This window comes from Pongo pygmaeus, chromosome 15 (genome assembly GCF_028885625.2).
Source record: "Pongo pygmaeus isolate AG05252 chromosome 15, NHGRI_mPonPyg2-v2.0_pri, whole genome shotgun sequence".
NCBI lineage: Eukaryota > Metazoa > Chordata > Mammalia > Primates > Hominidae > Pongo > Pongo pygmaeus.
This window is the reverse complement of record NC_072388.2, coordinates 63,280,884-63,303,996: the sequence shown is the minus strand read 5'-3', so window position 1 is coordinate 63,303,996 and position 23,113 is coordinate 63,280,884. Positions and strand designations below refer to the sequence as shown.

The following is a 23,113-nucleotide window of genomic DNA, read 5'->3' as shown; positions in this document are numbered from 1 at the left end:
ACTGCCCTTTTGGCTGAATTAGTTCAACATTGTAGGTGTTTATATTTCTCTTGCTGAAGGACTGTTTTAGGAGTGTTGTTGTAAAATCTCTGTCCAATTCCCAATTAGCAGAGTAGAACTTTTGGTAGTGCGAACTCAGTAGTTCCATCAATGTGATCTTTATAGTTATAGGAAATGAACATAGTTTGCCCACAGTTCTTTTAAAAGATCTGAATAAACATGAGTCAATATAACATTTATTCTGTATTAATAATCAGTACATAAATTAAACTTGAAACCTTTTTTCTACAGAGTATTATTTAATATTATCATCTGATCCACAGTAATTTAATACTAATTTTAATGAGAAAAAAATGAAACTTTTACTTTCATAATAGCTCATCCACTTAACATTTTTACAAAGAACTACTATAAATATGTAACACTATGCAGGCTTTTTTCTACACCTAGTCACAAATCAAAATAAGCATACTGTTTATTTAAAAACGGAACACTTTCAAACTGCTGCTGTATTCATATCACCACCTTCCCCACACCAAAATTAATTGCTCTCTCTGTATACTCCCCTCTGTGCCACTCATGTTGCAGCATTATCCATGGCTTCTTTGCCTTAACCCTACCCGGTTTCTGTTGTCACTGCTCCCTAGGTTGAACTCTTGGATGGCAGGGAGCCTGTCCCCCTTATCAAATAGTGTTAGGTATGAGTTATGCCTAATACGTGTGTTGAATTAAATTGAATTTAATTAGGACACCTGAGTTTTATGTAGCTTCCTTCTAATTTTTGTAACTAAGGAGCATTACAAATTTTCTTTTCAAAAATGTACCATAAAATATACCATGGATTGAAATTTTGAATTATGTGTAAGAGAGTTCATGTTACCCAATAAAACATCATAGGAATTTGAACCTAAAGAACTCTAAATCTTAAGTGAGGATTTTTTTTAAATGCACAAATGGCAGGCAGAAAAATCAAACCCTGCTATATTGAGTATCAGATGAAATTAGAAAGTAGACTACATATTTCAATAAAGTTGACATTAAAAGGATCTTTTCAAACAGTGGGATTCTAAAGCCTAACAATTATTTTTAAAATTCTGTTGTAAACCTCTAAAAACATTCTTAACTATAAAAAATAAGGCAACTTGAAGTTAGAAATTTATGGATGAAGTTAATGCTGGATTGCATACAGAAGCCAAATTTGGTGCCTCCATGATCCATATCTTTAATGCCTTTAGCAAGTCTGTTCACATACACTGGTGAAATAACAATCTCTCAGAAGTAAATAAAGGAGATTCTAAGACTCCGCTAAGTAGTAGACCAAGTAAGATCATCACAAACTTCATGCTGTCAAATACATTACCTTGAAGGAAAATTATGCAGACAGCTTTTCTGAACAACTCCATTTGTGCCACATGCTTATTATTCTTTGAGGTGAAGGAGGTGGCAGGGAACATAATTTCTGTTTGAAAGTTCTTTTGTTTTCTGCTGCCTTTACTTAAATGTTACCAGGTACTATTTTTATATCCTATAAAGTGCTTTGAAAAAATGTTAAGTGAATAGTGCTACATAAAATAGAGGAGAATTTTCACATTCTCTGGGTTGTAAGAAGCAAAGTGAATAATATTTGAGTCTTAAAAGAGGAATGACAATATGCTGAAAAAGTTAACAAGTAGCCAATAATCCCCCTCCCCAACCCCCAGCCTTGCAAAATTCTGGGTTCAAAGAGAAACTGAATTTTGGCTAATAAATAAATAAACATTCATTAAAAGCAGAATTTATACCACAGCAAATGTAAACGAAAATTCATGTGGTGTTCCTAATATTATTTTAATGTCGTTAAATGGACATGAATTGAGCCAGAACCTATTTATATTCACTTAATGTTTGCATATAAGGTCGAATTGCTTAAATACTATTACAAGAAAAATATTTTATGACTTTGAAGCCATCTGATTTCTGCATATTTCTATAACAATAAAACAATTTGAATCACCTTAGAATTCACTGTAATAGGATTTGGCCATGTAGCAGATTGAGACCAGTTAATTTCTGAATTCCTTTTTCTAACTGAAATCTTACTTATTTCAACAGATATTCTCAATAGAAAAACAGAAACCACTTAAGAATGAATGCAAGTAAAATATACATCTCATCATAAAAACAATGAGTACATTCTAACCAAAAATATATATCAAACCAGTGAAAAAAGTAAAAACTTAGTATTAGATAAAATTTTACTTTCTTAACCAAAAAATTCATTACACATATTTACCATTTATCTGTTTTTTTTTAAAATCCCCCAAAATATTTATAATAACTGGTAAGTACTACACTTTTTGCTTGTTCTTGAGATTACTAAACATTTACAATGCAAGTGTATTGGCTTGGAGGCATCCTTGCAGTAAATGAGGGCAGGATTCTTCAATACAGTGTAAAATGCACCAACCTTAGTCAGGTTTTTAAAATTGTTCACTTTTAAATATGATAGCTGGTAGCTGTCCAAGTCCATTAGCACCACATATAGTGAGTTAAAGAGTGTTTTCAGAGAAGATGACTCGTCTTTTTTTTTTTTTTAATGTTTAAAAGTTGTACAATTAAAAGAAATTGACTTCTTGGGTCATGTGTTTTGAATTACACTTTTCATCTTGCTAAGGATTTCCACCCTCCTCCCCAGATTATAAGCGTGAAGGTAGGAAAATCTGGGGGAAATATTTTTGCACTTCAGCAAAGAATCTTGCTAATAATATCCATGATTTGGTTCAATTTCAAAGTCAGATTAGTTTCTTTTGTTAGAGGTCTCAATATGTATTTACAGAAAGAAATGAAGATGATTTTGTAGGACAAAGTAGCAAATACTTTCTATATGCAATCCATACACAATGCAAGAATTCACCCAGATCACTTAAAATAATCTAATATGCATTATTTCCTCCAAGTGGAGCTCTTGAACAAATACCTTACATCTCATACTTCATCTTTATTACTTCATCTGTTTCAAGTAGTAACACAATCACTCAATTTACACAATGGGGGAATACACACTTTGAATCCTAACCTGTGAGGTAGGGAAGTGCATTGTGGTATTATGGCCATTTCACACAAGGAAAGATTGAAATAGGATTACTTGTTCAAAAATTATGGCAATCATTGATGAGATCAGATGCTTCCCTTTCAATATGTAAATAAAAATGCAAATAAGCCCTTCTCGTTTTTGTAAAGTATATCTGGATTGAAAATAGTGATGAAGGCCGGGCGCGGTGGCTTAAGCCTGTAATTCCAGCACTTTAGGAGGCCAAGGCGGGAGGATCACGAGGTCAGGAGATCAAGACCATCCTGGCTAACACGGTGAAACCCCATCTCTACTAAAAATACAAAAAATTAGCCGAGCCTTGTAGTGGGCGCCTGTAGTCCCAGCTACTTGAGAGGCTGAGGCAGAAGAATGGTGTGAACCCGGGAGGTGGAGCTTGCAGTGAGCCGAGATCGCACCACTGCACTCCAGCCTGGGCGGCAGAGTGAGACTCCGTCTCAAAAAAAAAAAAAAAAAAAAAGAAAATAGTGATGAAAAAGTTAACTTTCAGTATTCATGTAAAATGCTTTTTACTGGTCTCTCAACACACAGACATGAAGGAATACTGACATTTAAATTATAATGTGCTTTAGCAAGAACTTTTCACTTTCTATTCACCCACATTCATGGCTCATTATTGGCCGAGAATAAATATTTGCACTAGATTATTAGGATTTTCCAGGACCATTACTACCAGGCTGGCTTTGAATCTACTCTCCCCTCTTTGGAGAGAAGTTGATGAATATGGCTCTTAAAGAAGTAATTCTGCAAGATGAATCCTATATTATTTGTGATAATTTACTTGGGAATTTTCCCTTCTCCTGGATGAAGAATAATATTCCCCTTGTTTTGTTTTTGCTGTTTCATTTTTTAACTTTTCACAGATAAATCCATGCAGAAATGGATATATACAGATCTGTTGAGGCAGAAAGAAGAGCGGGGGAAAAACCCACTCCCTGTTTCTACACTTTTGCACTCAGTAACAATTTGCCTGATTGAAGGATTTGTGAATGGTTCTCCTTTTTTTTTTTTTGAGACGGAGTCTCGCTCTGTTGCCCAGACTGGAGTGTAGTGGTGCAATCTTGGCTCCCTGCAACCTCCACCTCTCGGGCTCAAGCAATTCTCCTGCCTCAGCCTCCCAAGTAGCTGGGATTACAGGCGTGCACCACCACGCCCGGCTAATTTTTGTATTTTCAGTAGAGATGGGGTTCCACCACATTGGCCAGGCTGGTCTCGAACTCCTGACCTTAGCTGATCCACCCGCCTTGGCCTCCCAAAGTGCTGGGATTATAGGCGTGAACCACCGCGCCTGGCCAAATAGCGCTTATAAGTGACTTAAGACTAGAAAACCTCTCACGTTTAATTTCAATATGCATATTCTGCACACTATCTGCTGAAATTGGGAAAACGCAATGTATTTTTTGAGTTAAGCCTACTGCTTAGGAATGTAACAATTACAAATCACATTCACAAAAGTAGCTCACCTTATTCACCATTTTAAACAACATATATGTGCACTGTAAAAAATAAGTTTTTAAAAACTCAGTGTGATGTTAGCCTATACACAGAGCTGAATTATCAAAAGGAAACCAGACTTTGTTATATCAGAGGTCATTAAAAAGCTTATGGCGTAAGTGCTCAATAAATACATCTTCCTCCCCCAAAGCACTCCAGTCTCCATATGCCGTTTTAGCAACTCCCTGTATGTTATGTCACTTTACACTGCAATCTGTGCTGACTTCCTCCAATCCAGAAGTGACTGCATTTCAGTGGTAGAGTTTTATAAACTTGACTTAATCTTTAGCACTTTTCTGCACTGGAATTGTACCTTTTAAGTTCTAGAGATGATAAATCTCTCATTTGTTACTGAGTAAGAAATGCCACAAATGTATAAAAGAATTCTTCATTAAGCTTGTTTTTTCTGCCACGACTCTGGAGAGTAAGTCACTGTAGAAGATTGTTTATTTTATTATCATCAGAGGCCATTTCATTAACCAGCTGTTCTATTGACAACTGAATAGCATTCTTGACGAGAGAAGAGGCTGTTTCAATTAAGAGTGTTTCATATTGTTCTGAAGTTCTATCCTCAAAACCATTATCATTAGCAAAAACCCCTACTTGCTCATTTTCAGTTGAAATTAAGAATTGCTTAGGGACATTTTTAGATTTCTTAACATCAAATTCACTGATTTCAGTGTCTGTAATAATAATAGCAATTGGCTCCATTCTTTTGCTTTCTTCTGATTTGGATTTCTCTTCAGTGATCCCATTTTCTTTAAAATCTGATTCTTGGCTCAATTCAGTATCTTTTGGCTTAGTTTCTTCAGCTACAATCTCTCTACTTTCATAGTCTTTTCCATTTGGTGCACTTTCTAGGATACTGTTACTGGCTTCTTCCACAATTTGTTGATCTGGGATTGCAGGTAAAGGAGGAACATCAGAAAGTACTGGTTGCTGATGGTCTGTTTCTGAAGTTTCAAGTGGGCTTGCTTGCTGGGGTTGAACATCTTGTTTTTCCTTGATCGTTTCAATTTCTTCAAGGATTAGAGTTCCCGTTGGAATAGCAGAATGCCCATTATCTAATCCAAGTTCTACTGAAATCACTTTCTCTCCAGAAGTTATGCTATTGCTCACATTTGATTCACAGACCTCATCACCATCTTTCCGTGAGATGCCTTCACTTAGATCCTGGGTTGACTTAGCCTTTGTTGCCTGATCATTCAATGGGGTCTGTGTTTGTATATCCAAAATTTCAGCTTCTTCCTGGACTTTGATGCTGCAGTCTGAGTCTTCTATAATTTTGGAATGATTACCCCTTTTTGGCCCTCTTGGGAATTTTATGCAGGGAATCTTAAGTCTAGATTTTGCCTTTTTCTTAGAAAGATCAGCATCCTCAGCGTTTATTGCAGGTTGCATTTCAGCCTCCAATGGCTTTTGCTGCTTTGAAGACTCTGACCTTTTCCTGCGTGTTACAAGATGTTTGAGTGAGGCCCAGGCCCCCCGTTGGGGCTCTGGCTGATCAGAAGCTCCTGCTTCTTGCGGACACTTCCTTGCTACATCAGCAGCTTCAGAGCCAGCTTTGGGCTTCAGTGCTTTGGCTGCTTTCTTTCTTCTCTTGAAGCAAAGCATGGATGCCTTTTCCTTCTGCCTTTCAGCCCCAGGACTACCTTCTGCTGATCTCTTCTCATCCTTGTTTTCTACATGAATTTCTGAAACTGTGGTTTCCATTTTTACACTGCACTCTTATTCTCTAGAAAACTATATTCTCTCTTCCTTAGCAGCCTTTTGTGACAAAAAGATGGGCAAAAATGTCACACTAGGTAAAATTTCTTCTAGGCATATTCATACCTTTCATCTTACTCCATACAGTTGTTTTAGGTGGTTCTGTAGTATAGAAATGCCCAGTTTCTCTATGGCTTGTAATTTCTCACTGTAATTTCTTGATGAAAGCCCTTTTTTGGATAAATTTTTGCTTTATTTAAAGATCAACCTGATGAGAGAAAAGAAAGTGGTATTTTATTTCACAATGAGCCTATTATTTTCTATGGAGACTATTTCAGCTGAATGTATAAGATTCTACCAGGCATATTTTCCATATAATAACTTAATGAAATGACTGGAGAATAAACATTGGGGTTTACTTTGGCCATATTAAAGAGTTCAGTGTGATTCTATTTTGTTTTATCCTCCTTGTTGAAACTTCATTTTGGATTACCCTGCAAGTCTGATATTATCAGTTCTTTAGTTGTGTTGTCTGTGTGAATTGCTTATGACTCTAAAGTGCAAGTTAAGCAAACAACAAGAACAAAAAATGAAGTGCAGGATGAAAAGCAAGCTAATGTAATCTTTATCACACTCAATAAATAATTTTAAAGCTTCAAAGGACTTTAGAGATTGAGATTACTCAAATCCAGCCAGATGACAAAACTGAACTCCAAAGGGGAGCAGTTGTCTTGTCAAAAGCCATGCAGCTAGATAAGGTCATAGCCAGAGTTAGAACTAGAGACTTTGACTCCCTAGTTTTACCATTATAACATAAGGTTTCTGTTCTAAAAATGTATGTTCCATCAAGGAAGTGCTACTTTTCATACATATTCTTAGGAAAATTTAGCATTACTGTCATTTCCCACTCTTAAATTAGTTGTATAATTTTGACATTTTCATTTAAGTACTGTATCTGCTGTATCACATGTTTCCACCATAATCTGCACATAGTTGGAGGTCAGTAAGAGTAGTAATAGCTCTAATCTTCACCACAATATTACAAAGATGGTGGTATCACCATGTACAGATGAAGCAATTTGGCTGAGATTACGGCAGAGCTGTAACAGAGCTCAGATTAAACACAAGATTGCTTGTTGCTTAAAGCTTATGTTCTGAAACTGGGCTTTAAGAGTTTTGTCAGGAAATGAATTGTTTGGGGATACTAATCTGCAGTATTTCATTAGTAAAATAATTTTAAAATTGATTGTCATTTAACCATAAGGCACTTATCAACTCATAATTGAACCAAGAGTAGACTGAGTTCTTGTTATTTGAAAACCAAGCTTTTGAAATTCTTTATATTTTATTTTTTTGGTTCAGGAACTAATTTAAAAGCCAAAAATAAGTTGGCAAACTGCAATTGGCAAACTGTTAGATAATATAAAGGTGTATTGAAAATTTAATCCTCAGAATGGTATGATGGCACCAAAAAATGGAAATGGGAGGTGATTATCTAACAAGATCCTATGAATTTTAGTGGGTGGATGCCCTAAAATAAGCAAAGGGACTCATTCTTTATATTGTTTTTATGTAAATCCTTCACTGAAGTTTCATTTGGGTAACCCATAATTTTATGAACTGTAGAAGGAACTGGAACCCTGAAAATCAGTTTATGATCTAAGTAAATATTATCTCAGGTTGGGTGTTTCATACTGTATGCCTCTAACAGAAAGATAAAGTCATTCTAGAACAATGACGGAACTAAAATATGAACATTTGACAGTGTTTCTCCTCACATTTATAATGTTTCAGTGAGCACTAGAACCTCAGCTGATAACTGTTTAAATCTTCTCACCTCTTGTGAGTTTTCAGCACCTGAGCATTTTTGTTAAGCAGAGGCTGTATTACCACATAATAGAAATATTGAAATGAGATGTTTAGGAGTCTATCATTGGAAACTAACCTGGATTGCGCAAAGACAATCGTTTGAGAAGCTCACTTGAATGCATCTCACATACTAGAAATAAAACGAATACCCAAACAGAAACTTAACTGAAGAGGGAAAATAATGCAGTCTGTAGACAATAAAACTTTGCAGAATGTCAGACTGCAAATGATTCGCTCTTAACCAGCAAGGATAGCTTTATTGCCTCAGGAAATCTTAAAGTCCCTGTGCTTATTTCCTGAGGGAATTGCAAGTCTCATGTCACAGAAAACACCCCCTTTCCTTTTTCCGTTGAGCAGCAAAGAGCAGCCACTACCCGAGGAAAGCAATGCATCTTTCCCAGCACCAGATATGGACCACGAAGCTTCCTCCTGGAGGAAGGAATCTCGAATTCTGGCTTGACGCCCCTTATGGCAGGAGACAGAGCGCAGGATAAAGTACTCAAAAAGGAAAATGCCGGGGGCGTGGAACAGATAACCCAGCTTCAAGCTGTCTGCAGAATTATAATGTAATGGCCAGAAACCCAAAATCACATTTCTCAAAGAGGGATAAAGAAGGAAAAAAGCCACCGGCAACCCATGCTTCTAAGACAAGCTGTAAGGCGAAGGGGATAGGTGGGCAGACCCGATGAGGGTCGCGCCATGGCCGCGGATTCCTGCGGACAAGCGACCTCCCGCGTTCTTACTCCCAGCACCTCAGGGGGCTCGGATCCCCCGTGTCCAGTGGGCACCTCTTGCCCACTCTGTGGTCCGCGGACCGGACATTGCCCCCGACCCTCCTCCCCCGCAGGCTCCCCGCCCTGCCTTTACTCACGTAGGGCGTCGGGGTCCTTGGCCAACACTAATCCCGAGGTGGCGCCGCGCTCGCGGGGCCCGGCGCCCAGGCCTCCAGGGAGCCGCGGTCGCACCCGGAGCAAGGCGCCCTCTGCGGAGCCCGCCGCCGGGTGCGCCCCCTCCCCACCGCGCGGGGACAGACAGCTGGCAGCGCCAATGCGAGCGGAGCGGGCGGGCAGGGGCGGGGCGACAGCGGGAGGCGCGGGGCGGCGCGGGCGCCGGGACCCACCTGCAGAAGCAGCCTGCCTGCCTGCCGCGGGGAAGCCCATCGTGCTCCGCCCGGGCGCCAATCTCCACTGCCAGACCACATCAGCGCCGAGGCGGGGACCGCGAGAGAGCCAGCCGGAAGGTTCGGGGGGGAAGGCGGGGGGGACCAGGGCAATGGAACCCCGCGTTTTCTGAGACGCTAAATAGTGAGGTCCGGTTTCAAATTATAGACAGTCCCATTACACATCTCCTCTCCTCCCCCTCAGAATATTTAAAGACAAGGCAGACATCGCATTTTAAAAGCAGGATTCAAAACTGCATAGAATAGCGAGGTCAATGTTTGTTTGAAGCGAAAATTACATATATAAATGGAAACAGAAAGAAACCCTACTTCCTCAGGAGTGGCTTGAGTGTAAGGAGATCATCGTGGTTCATCGCCAAACAGGCTCTCAAACCTTTGTCTCCCAGTGGAAAGCAGGTGGAGGTGATTCGTGCAGAACTTTGGCCTGCAGGAGCAGCTGCATCTCTATGCGGACAAGGTGAGAAAGGCACAGGAACCCAGCTCCATCCATCTTATACCTTACATAGTTCCAAAAATAAGTTGAGGTAGCTTACAAGTTACCCATGATTCCCTTCAGGACATTCCCTATGAGGGCATTCCTGGGAGCTCCAGCTGTAAAATCTAGTAGGATCTATCACAATCCCAGCCTCCTCCTCTGGCCCCCACAGCATAGCATCCAGATGAAGAACCTGGTAAGGTGAAGTGAAGAACTACTGAAAAGCAGCTGCGTTCATCTCCTTTCTTCAACAGGATCACGCTTTTAGGGAGTGTAAATGTCAGGTGTCCATTTTTTATGTTTTTCCGGAAATGTTTTATATTTGTAAGATTCTGTAGTTTCCACAGAGGCTTATCAAGGAAAGAACTCTTGGGACACAAAAGCAAAGCCAAATATAAGCTGTCAAGATCTTAAAATTACAGATAAAAGAGGCAAGAGGTGTAAAACAGGAAAATCCATAAGCATCTAGTTTAGTTGTAATTAAGAATTCAGGGCTGGGCGCAGTGGCTCACACCTGTAATCCCAGCACTTTGGGAGGCCAAGGCAGGAGGATGGCTTGAGTCCAAGAGTTTGAGACCAGCCTGGGCAACATAGGGAGACAAAAAAAATTTAAAAAATTAACTGGGCATGGTGGTGCACGTATGGTCCCAGTTACTCAGGAGCTCAGGAGGCTGAGAAGGGAGGATCACTTGGGCCCAGAAGGTCAAGGCTGCTGTGAGCCACTATTGCACCACTGCACGCCAGCCTGGGCAACAAAGTGAGACCCTGCCTCAATAAAAAAAAAAAAAAAATTCAGTCAGCCTTGTTCACTCAGCAAACGTCTATCGAAATGGTCTTCGTATCTCTCTATGGGTTGCTAGCGCTGCTTGTTGCCAGTTTTGAACTTTAAGCCAAAAGAAATCTATTACGCTCATAAGCAATTGAGAACTATTCCTTATTGAGATCCAAGGTTTCTCAAAACTAGCAGACCTGAGAGTTTGCAAGAGTTTCAGGCAAAAAATAAAATGAGCTTATTTAGGTGAAGACAGGGTAGAATAGCTGTCTTATTTTTATTTTTATTTGAGACAGGGTCTTGCCCAGGCTGGAGTGCAGTGGTACAATCCCTGGCTCAAGCAATCCTCCCACCTCAGCCTCCCATGCAGCTGGGACCACAGGTATGCGACCACATGCCCAGGTTCTTCTTTTTTTTTTTTTGTAGAGATGGCGTCTCCCTATGTTGCCCAGGCTGGTCTTGAACTGCTGAGCTCAAGCGATCCTCCTGCCTTGACCTCCTAAAGTGCTAGGATTACAAGTGTGAGCCCCCATGCCCGGCCTTCATGTGCCTTTCTTTTAAACAAAATTAGTAAAAGGGAACTGAAAGGCAGTTTGAGGTGAGAGGTGAATTTATTTAGTATTTGAAGGGCAAATTCGGACAGACTTCCTTAAGGTATATTACAAACAAGTCATCCCTGACCTCCACCAACACACATACACACAGAGTCACTCACACAGAGTATAGTACTATAAATAACATAGTGCACCATGGTTTTTCTTTAGGATATGACTAGAACTCAATGCCATATGTGTGTGTGTGTGTTTAATGTATCCAGTAGCTCATGCATGAAAGAAACCTGTCATTCCTGAATTCAGGTGACAACAAAGGCTGTTTAAGCTATTACCCATATCATTGTCTACTACCCCATTAGTAGCTTTTCATTATATAACAGGAAATAGGCTATAAATGTATTTCTCCCATCTGATGAGAAATTATCCTACCTATAGCTTATCATGTTAATATCACCAGATACAGTGTGCCAGTAAAAGAGCTTACATATTTATCTGAGCAATACTCTACTGATCTTACCATTTCTCCCATCTTGATCTCTACCCACTGCCTGGGCCTATCACTTCCAAAAATGACTTATAACTCCTTGTTAATAGCTCTTACCTTTCAGAGGCCTTCTGGGAATAAGCCCTCCAACCCCATTCCCTGGGACACCATTGAATGAACCTGAGGCTCCAAGTCTCTGGTGGTTTCATCTGTTCCTGGGCACCATGAGGGTTGCACAGAGCCAATACAAACTCAATAGTAATACTGTTGCAATCTGTTTAATGTGGCAGCACATAAATGCTATCTCTTTTGAATTAAGACTGTATGTACATCTTCAGTACACAGAAACAGCCTCTGAAGTGAGATCAGAGAATGTACAATTTGTTGATCAGTAATATTACTACTATGGGGAAGGAAGGCATTAGCAGCCCAGAGAAGAGAAAGGGCATGGGAAAGCCACTAATCTGGAGGGACTCTTAGCACCAAGGTAAAGGCACTAGACCTTATCTGCCAGCACATGCTAATAGTTACCCCAAGCACTAATGCTTCTATAGGTCTTTTTTATTTTGACACAGGGTCTTGCTCTGTTGCTCAGGCTGGAGTGCAGTGGCTCAGTCATAGCTCACTGCGGCCTCAAACTCCTGGGCTCAAGCGAACCTCTCACATCAAACTCCCAAGGAGCTAGGACTACAAGCATGCACCACACACTCAGCTGGGTTTTGGGGTTTTGTTTTTTGTAGAGATGGGGTCTGTCTTGTCCAGGTTAGTCTTTGAACTCCTGGGCTCAAGTGATCCTCCTGCCTCAGCAGCCTGGACAAGACAGTGAGACCCCATCTCTACAAAAAACAGAACTTCAAAACTCAGCCGAGTGTGGTGGGATTACATGTGTGAGCTACCATGCCCAGCCCCTACCAGTATTGAGGATTTAAACCCATGTGGCTTTTGGCGATATTAGGAAACGTAAATCCTTTAAGATGATCCTTAAGTCACCATATCTGACAAGACTGCATCCTTCCCTTGTCTATAAAATGAATTCCCAGCAAATCTCATTCCAGGTGAAGTTTCATAGGACATTAAGAAATGTACCAGAAAGCGGTCGGGCACAGTGGCTCATGCCTGTAATCCCAGCACTTTGGGAGGCTGAGGAGGGAGGATCACTTGAGGCCAGGAGTTTGAGACCAGCCTGGCCAACATGGCAAAACCCCATCTCTACTGAAAATACAAAAAATTAGCCAGGCATGGTGGTGCGAACCTGTAATCCCAGCTACTCGGGAGGCTGAGGCGGGAGAATCGCTTGAACCCGGGAGGCAGAGGTTGCAGTGAGCTGAGATCAGATCACTACACTGCAGCCTGGGCAATAGAGCACGACTCTTGTCCCCCCCGCCCCCCCGCCAAAAAAAAAAAAAAAAAAAAGGAAAAAAAAAAGTACCAGAAGCAATTAACTCTGCAAACAGGGCCTGGAGGATGCTTTGCAACAGGAACTGACAAGTGCTTACAATGTGCCAGGCCCTGTACAAAGCATCTTAGATGATGTGTTTGAGTAATTCCAGAACCGCCCTCACGAGGTAGGTACCAACAGTGCTCCTATTTCCATGGTGAGGATGTGGAGGCAGGGAGGTGGGTGAGGCTCTCTGCCATAGAGCTGGGGCTCTGCATTGTGACCCCTTTGCCATATGCCTCTCAAGGCACCACTATCATTTCTGTGGACTGTAAAATTGACTGTATTACAACATTGATGTGGACCTAGGGAATTAAAAATAATAAAACCAAGGTCACTGGGAAAAATACTGCTTTGCCAACATCAGCAGTGTTTAGCACTGGTGCCAGTGGGATGCAGCATCCTCTGGAAGGATCCAATGGAGGAAGACAAGGGGAAAAAGGGAAGGAAACAAATGGGAGAGGAAGAACAGAGATAGAAGATAAAGAACAAGAAGAGAAGGAAAAATATTTTATTTATTTTTTTAGACAGAGTCTAGCTCTGTCTCCCAGGCTGGAGTGCAGCAGCATGATCCTGGCTCACTGCAGCCTCTGCCTCCTGGGTTCAAGCAATTCTCGTGCCTCAGCCTCCCAAGTACCTGGGATTATAGGTGCCTGCCACCACACCCAGCTAATTTTTGTATTTTTGGTAGAAACAGGGTTTTACCATGTTGGCCAAGCTGGTCTTGAACTCCAGACCTCAAGTGATCCACCCACCTCGGCCTCCCAAAGTGCTGGGATTATAGGCATGAGCCACCTCCACACCCAGCCAGAAGTGGAGGAAAAAAAATATTAGGTTGGTGCAAAAGTAATTGTGGTTTTTACCAACCTAATGTTTTAGGAAAAAGAAAGTCTGGGCCAGGCATGGTGGCTCATGCCTATAATCCCAGCTACTTGGGAGGCTGAGGCAGGAGAATCGCTTGAACCCAGGAGACGGAGGTTGCAGTGAGCTGAGATCGCGCCACTGCACTCCAGCCTGGGCAACAGAGACACTGTCACAAAAAAATAAAAATAAAAATAAAAAGTCTGTAGGGAAGGGTGGAGCCCAGGCATTTAGAAGAAACTCAATGAATACCTGCTGCACCAACAGAATAGAGGCTCACCTAAGGCTAATGCCGTATGACCATCCTTCTTGAGGACTCTAAACATAGACAGTGCTAAAGCTGTGACAGAAATGGGAATTCCAAGGAAGTTCAGGCAAAAACTTGTATAAGCAATACTTCCTCAGGGTAGAAAAACAAAATTCAACAATATAGAAAGGTATAAGATTAAAAGGTAAGTCATCAACTTCCAACCCAACCCTCTCAGGAGGTCCCCTGAATTATGTGTCCTTTCAGAAATACACAAGCATGTATACATTTCCCTCTAAACACAACAGTATCATAAAGGGCACACTGCAACTTGCATCTTCAGCCCAAGGGTCTGCCTGACAAATGAGCTCACAAAGGATGGCAGAGACCTGTGGCACAGTTTGTTAAGGCTGTAATTCATATTGCAACACCAAGATGGCAAAATTATTTCCTTTTATTCTGTGGAGCGTCACTAAAGTAAACAGACGTGCATGATTTATGTTAATTTATACATGATGAGAATTAAGGCTGAAAATGACTTCTGGGGAAACTCCTACTATTAGTTTCAGATCTTCTGGGCAGGGGCTGACTTCTCTTGGCTTACTTATACTTCCTAACTCCCAGTGGGCCTGAATAGACACTGGCCAGACTTTCAAGGTAGCTTCTTGAAGATGGATGATGATCTGGAAGGAAAAACAATAAATAAATGTTTTCTCTAAGCACTGAAATGTTTCCTGTTCCTTCCATACTGCACCATTACCCACTCACATTGCCAAAGCTGTTAACATTTACAACCTTTCCCGCCACCAGCTCTTCTAGGGCGTGTCCATAAATGGACTTGAAAATGATGCATGGTATTTCCATAGTACTATGTGAATACTGTTCAAGACCAGACCAAGCCGTGAGCCATGACTGCATTTCAAGTATCACACATACCCTCTCAAAGAATAGTGTTCTAGCATCAAACTATAGTTTGCTTCTACTTGGACCTTAACTTTCTCAAATAATGCAAGAGCTTTTGTTTTGTACTATGACCCTTTGATATCTTTGTCTTTTCTAGCTTTTTCTAGTTTTTCTCAGGTGCTCCCCCAACCTGTTCCACACAGGATTTGTAACTTCAGGTCATTTGCATGGTTGTCAGAATGCCCCTTCGCTAATGTCCAAATGAGGGTTCAGTTTCCCAAAACTCACGTCTTCCTTTTTTCTTGGTTAATTCCTCATTTTGCTAAGTACATTGCTAAATAACTTCTTAGGAAGAGATGTGGGGTGGCAAACCCTTGCACGTCTGAAAATATCCAGATAGATTCGGCTAGGTGTGAGCACATGTTGAAAGTCATCTTCCCTGTGACCTTACAGGACACTCCTCCATTGTCTAAAAGCTTCTTATTTCCAGTAAGACGGGTGTTAAGTCTCCTTCTCATTTTTTTCATAGGCAAGCCACTTTTTTCTTCTCTGGAGAAAGATGTTAGGATTTTCATGTTTGATATTTTTGCAATTTCAACAGGAAGTGTCTAGGGATATAAGTGCACACTGCAACTTGCTGCTTCAGCCCCAAGGGTCTGCCTAAGGAGAGACACGTCCTGTTGAAATTTCAAAAATATCAAACAATGCAATGTCACTCATTGCAGTCGGTACTCGGGGCCCTTTCACCTAAGGCCCTAGGAACTGCCAGATTGGTCCTGTTTCCTTCTCTTTTCTATTATACTTCCTAAGACATTTGCTAACTCTTGCCTTCTAACTACCTATTCAGAGTATACAGACTGTCAGCTGTTCCTGACCTGCAATGTGTCATCAACTCTGAACCCCAAGCCTCCTGGGGCTTCAGCAGAGGGAGTCTAACCTCTCCTGTAGTTTATTGGACAGCAGTTTTCTCCCCTACACTGTCAACCTGTGACAAGCCATGCTGCGCTTCTTCCAAAAATGTGTTGAAATATAAATATTTCAATTCATTGGTTATTGCCAGCTCTCATTCCTATCCCCTCTCCCCTCAGGGAAGTCTGAAAAGAAATGTTTTGAAAGCATTAGAATGTGAATTTTTATAGCGTCAGTTTGAGCCCTATAATTCATAAATAAGCTATATGAGGAAAAAAGCCAAATTCTTACCCAGTAACAACTTACCTGTTTAGAATAATCCATTCACCTGTTGTGTTTCAGGGTCCAAATCAATATCATAAAAACAGGGCCGGGTGGGGAGTCCAGGCATTGTGCTCATCTAGGATGTAAAAAAGCATTACAAATAAACTAATGCTGGGCACAGTGGCTCACGCCTATAATCCCAGGCTGAGGTGGGAGGATGACTTGAGGCCAGGAGTTCTAAACCACCCTGGGCAACATAGTGAGACCCCCATCTCTACAGGAAATAAAAAATTAGCTGGGTATGATGGCATGTGCCTGTAGTTCCAGCTACTTGGGATGCTAAGGCAGGAGGATCGCTTGAGGCTAGGAGATTGAGGCCACAGTGAGCCATGATCATCCCATTGCCTGGGCGACAGAGCGAGGCCATGTTTAAAATAAACGTAAAGTCATCTTTACTTTCACTTTTCCTTCAGAAAGAAAGCCCAAGGCATAAAGATAGAACATTATTTTATAGTTGTCAATAAAGTGGGTACTCTTCTTGTTACATATTAAAAATCAAGTCACCGATCCTGTTAAAAAACTCAGACTTAGAAACTGATCCCTGCCGGGCGTGGTGGCTCATGCCTATAATCCCAGCACTCTGGGAGGCCAAGGCAGGTGGATCACCTGAGGTCAGGAATTTGAGACCAGCCTGACCAACATGGTGAAACCCCGTCTCTACTAAAAATACAAAAATCAGCTGGGCATGGTGGCGTGTGCTTGTAATCCCAGCTACTTGGGAGGCTGAGGCAGGAGAATCGCTTGAACCTGGGAGGTGGAGGTTGCAGTGAGCCGATATCGTGCCACTGCACTCCAGCCTGGGTGACAGAGTGAGACTCCATCTCAAAAACAAAGGAAAAGAAAAGAAACTGATTCCTCATGTCCTTCTGCAAACCAAACGCCAGCCTTCACTATCATCTTCCATGTGGTCACAAGCAGTAGCAGGTGTTTCCACCTTCACCTTACAAGAATGAGTGCTGGGGAGCAGAGGAGTTGCTCACTCGCCTCCTCAGCTCACGCTTTGCAAGACCAAAAGGAGGTGCAGGGCTTGTCTGCTTTTAAATTTTGTTTCGTTCAGTCTTGCTAGCTGAGCTGCCCATGTGATTTTTGCTTCAGCAACACGATGGTAGGAGTTAGTATCCTTTAACTTGGGCCAAGACACTTTTGTACATAATCTAGATGGTTTTATAATCACCATTCTTACTGGCCCAAAACGGCCTTCTAAAACTAAACTTGTAATGCTTACAAATTATATTTGTACTCACTACTTTTCTAAAGACTTGGCTTTGACAAATTTCTACTTAGATGCAAATATGTATGGCTTGCAAGTGAAAACTCCGTATATTTTTATCTGTAACAATGTCCTATATAATGAATACACACAAGTTCCAAATTAAATCTAGACAGGAAAACAGCTTAGGTTACTTCTAAAACTTAACTATAAAAAGGTTATTAGAAAAGAATGAGTCATCTTCTGTAACACAAAACATCATCAATACTTTAGAAAACCTCATTCTGACTGACTTCTGAGTACCAGTCAATATTCCCCAAAACACATTATAGGGATCTGACAGCTGGTTTATATTCTCATATTGTGTAAGAGGTAAGGACGTGCTAGGTGTGAGACAAGTAGGAGAAAGGAAAGGATGGGTCCTTAGACACAGCAGAAAAACCGGAAGATGACATTATAAAGATAAAAGACACATGCCCATTGTTATAGACGGGCATGTACATGTCAGCAGAGAACCCTAAAGATGGTTCCCCAGACAGTGATGAGTAGGATTTTTTATATTTTCACTCGTTCCCCAAGAGGATTTTCCCTCCTAAACACTGGTCACTGATAATCAGAAAAAAATACAAAAAAAGAAAATATTATGTGTACACACATGTATGAACCTAGATATAAAGTTCTGACAATAAGCCATCACACTTTGAATTAATATAGAAAATATTCAAATAATCTGAGTCTCGTTAAGGCCCCAACGGCAACTGGAAGGTGTTAGAATAGTGATTAAACCATTTGATCATGTGTGGAAACGTCTTGGTCCAACTTAAAGTTGAAGGCCTCTGACACATACTTTGTTCTAAATGAGAAGGTCTTGAGTTCGACAGGCTGTGTCTCTCTCCACCTTATAGCCTGACTCTCACTGGCGTGACTGCTTCCAGATTTGCTTTCACCTCTACTGTTACCCTTCTCTTCATGTGAAGATCAAAAGTGACAAGAAAGAGTACAGCTACCCCTCTTTCAGCTGGTACCTGCTGACAATTTCTCCAAAAAGAACAACACATATTTCTGCACTATTCAAGGTGCTGGGTAAAAATGGTGGAACATTCCTACCAAAAGGGATTTCTACAAATCCTGGAGACTGATGTACATCATAGCAAGGCTAAGCCTTCTGCTCTCTAGAGAGCTAAGGAGGCAGTGAGATGCAGGCATTTGTGCTAAGCACCACTGTGATGTGATGATGTTGCCCTACAGTGTGAGCTGAGGGCAGCAGGGCTCTCACCTTTCATAATTTGCCCAAGGCCAAGATCTGAAGAGGTGAAAATGAATTCAGCTCTAATGTCCTACGTTTTCAACTCTATAATGCCACCTCCTACCACTTTCTTACTATACTGAAAGAATGACATAAATCCAAAAGGATGTATGTTGGTTTCTTTTCCATGTGTGTTGGTTTAGTTTAATATTTCAATCCTGTATTGCATGGCAGTACAATCTGTAGATGCAGGATACAGGGCAGATTTAGGGGATAAACCTAGATTCAGGATCCAAGTTAACCTTGGAACAATGACAGCCCAAACTATGATTATGTCCTTAAGCATCCCTCCCCTCTGCTTCCCAACTGGCAATATTCTTCCTTGAATATGCATAAAATCTGTAAGATAAGAAAGCATTGGACACCCTGTTCACCTTGAAGCGTAAATAAGCAACCTCACCTTTCATATCTCAAGGGTCCATCTGCATTTAATGGGGAAATTCCTTACTTAAAAATAATGAACCCCCCGAATTTCAGACATAAGTTCTAGGCCTGTCAGTAAAACCTCTGTCCCTACCTCCTAGGGCTGTGGGGGGACTGAGTTAATCTATATAAGGCTCCCAATAAACATTAACTGTGATTATGTTAGCACTACCCCAGCCTATCAACTGGGCTCATCCTAGATTCAGTGAAGAGCATACTGCCCCTGGGAAACAGAATTTTTTATTCAGTATGAGTAGTCCTGGCATCATTCTTGATTTGACACCAAGATGGTCCACAGCAAGAGCTATATAGCTCCTGCTTTATAGCTTATGATCCACAGCAATCATAATAGGCCCGATTCCAATTTTCTTCCGGGCAGTGAACTCTGCTCACTTGGCATTTGCTTGATGGTTTCGGCAACACACTTCAGACAAGAAGCGCAGATGCGCCCACTACTCCCTTACAGCACGCACTTACCGTTCCTACTAAGGGGTACAGAAAACCAGCCCCAACGCTGGCGCGGATGTCGCGAATGGGCAGAATGAAGCCTGTAGGGACACCTTTTTGCTCTGGGTTGTGAGACAAAGACAAGTGTGTTTTAGCCATGCAGATGGGGAGATTCCCAAAGCCCTGGGGAAAGAAGGGAAGAGAGGGAGGACAAATGAAAAGATGACAACCCAGCAATGACCATCTGGGCCCTGTGATTACATGGATTCTTCAATTTATTTGAAACATCCAACTCCTTTTATATACATCTCTATCTTGCTGTCCTCCAGCTTATTTATTATGCCAAAAAAAAAAAAGAACTGTTGGGTGAGGGAGTTAGGTACTCACAACTGTAGTCCACAAGTGAATATTTTATTTCCATCTATGGAAATAACATAAAACCAATTTAAAATAACAGTTTGGAGTAGATATGAGAATAAAATTGGAGAGGGTCAGGTGCAGTGGCTCATGCCTATAAATTCCAGCACTTTGGGAGACTGAGATGGGTGGACTGCTTGAGCCCAGGAGAGTTCAAGACCAGCCCGGGCAACATGGCAAAACCCCATCTCTACAAAAAACACAAAAATTAGCCAGGTGTGGTGGTGCGTGCCTGTAGGCCCAGCTACTCAGGAGGCTGAGGTGGGAGGATCACTTGAGCCTAGGAGTCAGAGGCTGCAGTGAGCTGAAATTGTGCCACTGCACTCTAGCCTGGGCAATGGAGCCAGACCCTATCTCAAAAAAACAAAAACTGGAGACGTTCTCAATATTTTGGTAAGACATTCTGTATTGCCTCATGGATTTCTACACATTCATACACCGCCTATGGGTAAATAAAGAACCAGGGACTGTGCCGCCTAATCCAAACCCAGTATTTCAGAGGAGAGAAGGCTGCCACCCAGAGAAGTGAAGCAACGGGTACTTGGAAGGACTGGGAGGACCCAGAGATTGTGACTCCAAGTCCTGCTTTGCAAAGAGTTGAAAGGACAAACTAACCAAACATCTACCTGCTTCGTGTAGACTTCAGCTTTGTGTTGAGCTTCGGGAAATAATTCAATGTCATCTGCTCCATAGATCTTCTGTGCAATGATCCTGATTTTATCCTCAACTGGGAGCTAATGCACAAGAGAGATGGGGACACCATGACTGGACACATGTGAGGACATTTAACCAGGACATAGCCACATTCTAGGTCAGAGTCCCTAAAAGGGGCAGAAGATGGTTTTTATATACATATATATAAGCAAATAGTTTGAGGTTGATTGAGTTAATAACACTTTCTTTTTTTTTTCTTTTTTTCTTTTTTTTTTTGAGACGGAGTTTTGCTCTGTTGCCAGGCTGGAGTGCAATGGCGCAATCTCAGTTCACTGCAACCCCTGCCTCCTAGGTTCAAGCGATTCTCCTGCCTCAGCCTCCCGAGTAGCTGGGATTATAGGCACGCGCAACCAAGCCCGGCTAATTTTGTATTTTTAGTAGAGACGGAGTTTCTCCGTGTTGGTCAGGCTGGTCTTGAACTCCCAACCTCAGGTGATCTGCCAGCCTTGGCCTCCCAAAGTGCTGGGATTACAGGTGTGAGCCACTGCACCCAGCCAGGAACACTTTGTTTTAATATCAAGCCTCAGATTTTATAAGTGAAAATGTCCCACAGAGGTAAAGTTTTTATATCTATATATGCAGATATACATATACACACATACATATATTATATATATAGATATAGATACACATATTAATATATATTAAGGTTTTAAATATGTACTTACATAAGTACATATTTAAAATCTCTCGCTAAGTACATCATAAACAGTGTTGCTGACTACCCAAGAATAATTATTTCTTCATAAATAAAAAGTAGATGTTCAGGCTGGGTATGGTGGCTCATCCCTGTAATCCCAGCACTTTGGGAGGAGGCCAAGGCAGGAGGATCACTTGAGCCCAGGAGTTTGAAACCAGCCTGGGCAACATAGCAACACTCTGTCTCTTTGAGTTAATGGGTGCAGCACACCAGCATGGCACATGTATACATATGTAACTAACCTGCACATTGTGCACATGTACTCTAAAACTTAAAGTATAATTTAAAAAAAAAATTTTTTTAAATAATAATAAAAATTAAAAAGTAGATGTTCTAATACTGGAGATCAGTCCTGTCAAACCAGACCTGGGGACACTGTTTATGAAATAAGACAACCAATGGCCATCTACATAACTCCCAGTCTGTATATGAGAGGCAGATGCTACCCTTAACACAATTGATTAAGTGCAAACACCAGGAATTAGGAAGTAGTCATAAAATCAAAATCACCTAGGTATTAGAAAAAACAACCCAGTGATTTACATGATCAACATGCATTGGGCATGTCCACTTTCTGTGGCACCTGAAGCAAACAGTGCAGTGGACAGAGACCAATGGTCTAACTGGTGAGGGCCTCAGTCCCATGGGCTGTTTCCTCCGGGGCAAAGCCTTCAGAGAAGTGGAGCTGGCTTCTTAAATGCTGTGTAGACTAATTCAGGGCATTAAGATTCAAAGAGAACAGCATACGGAGAGGTTGCCTAAAGGAAATGAGAAGCAAAGCTACTCATGGGTAATTTGGATGAGCAAATTACAAAAATTAGGCAATATATCTGTCTTTATAGCAACTAAAGCTAAAAGAAAATGTTAGGCAAGTTTTTATTTATTTATTTATTTGAGACAGAGTTTTGCACTTGTTGCCCAGGCTGGAGTGCAATGGTGTCATCTCAGCTCACTGCAACCTCCGCTTCCCGGGTTCAAGAGAGTCTCCTGCCTCAGTCTCCCAAGTAGCTGGGATCACAGGCACGCGCCACCACACTTGGCTAATTTTATATTTTTAGTAGAGACGGAGTTTCACCATCTTGGTCAGGCTGGTCTCGAACTCCTGACCTTAGGTGATCCACCCACCTCAGCCTCCCAGAGTGCTGGGATTACAGGCGTGACCACGGCGCCCAGCCAAGTTTTGTTTTTAAAAGGAGTGATAATCTATCTATAAAAACAAAAATTCCCTTTTGAACTAAACAATGATAATTTATGAAGGGGCTTTATATAATGGGCATGAATAAAGTGAATATTCAATAAGGACTTTATAAAGATGAAACAGATTATTTTCATATGCATCTCATAACTGGAGCTCTATAAATGCCAAGGCACATTTAGAACTTCTGAAGCAAAAGCACTTTGGTTGAAGGGTGATTTAAGACTAGCAGACGCTGAGTAAGACAAAAAGTGGCAGCCTCCTGTCTGCCAGAATGGATCAAAGTTGCAAGTAGAAATGGGTTCTAAAGTCCATATGTCCCTGCTCTTTCAGGTCTCCTGCTGGTTTTCAAGGACTGGGCTTCCAGCCTTGGGTGCTATGCATTGGAGCCTGGAG

The 23,113-nt window shown here is 41.4% G+C and overlaps 2 protein-coding genes across 4 annotated transcripts in view; both read right to left on the bottom strand.

The window, feature by feature from the left end:
* Positions 1–220: 220 nt before the first annotated feature.
* Positions 221–9,176, bottom strand: AKAP5 (A-kinase anchoring protein 5). Its single transcript, XM_054449853.2, has 2 exons — positions 9,030–9,176; positions 221–6,557 (listed from the first exon to the last, which is right to left on the bottom strand). Exon 2 carries the CDS (start codon positions 6,293–6,295, stop codon positions 5,012–5,014), a length of 1,284 nt encoding a protein of 427 aa, XP_054305828.1. The 5' UTR covers positions 6,296–6,557; positions 9,030–9,176; the 3' UTR covers positions 221–5,011.
* Positions 9,177–14,605: 5,429 nt separating this feature from the next.
* MTHFD1 (methylenetetrahydrofolate dehydrogenase, cyclohydrolase and formyltetrahydrofolate synthetase 1) overlaps positions 14,606–23,113 on the bottom strand; it is a 71,702-nt gene continuing 63,194 nt past the window's right edge. For 2 of the 3 annotated variants that reach the window (XM_054449833.1, XM_063651672.1), the window contains 4 exons: positions 20,735–20,842; positions 19,722–19,874; positions 16,288–16,381; positions 14,606–14,852 (listed from right to left, as the gene is read on the bottom strand). In XM_054449833.1, the coding sequence (XP_054305808.1) occupies positions 16,292–16,381; positions 19,722–19,874; positions 20,735–20,842 (351 nt within the window). In that variant the 3' untranslated portion in view covers positions 14,606–14,852; positions 16,288–16,291. The remainder of the gene's footprint in view (positions 14,853–16,287; positions 16,382–19,721; positions 19,875–20,734; positions 20,843–23,113) is intronic. The other variant, XM_054449834.2, reaches the window with a different exon arrangement.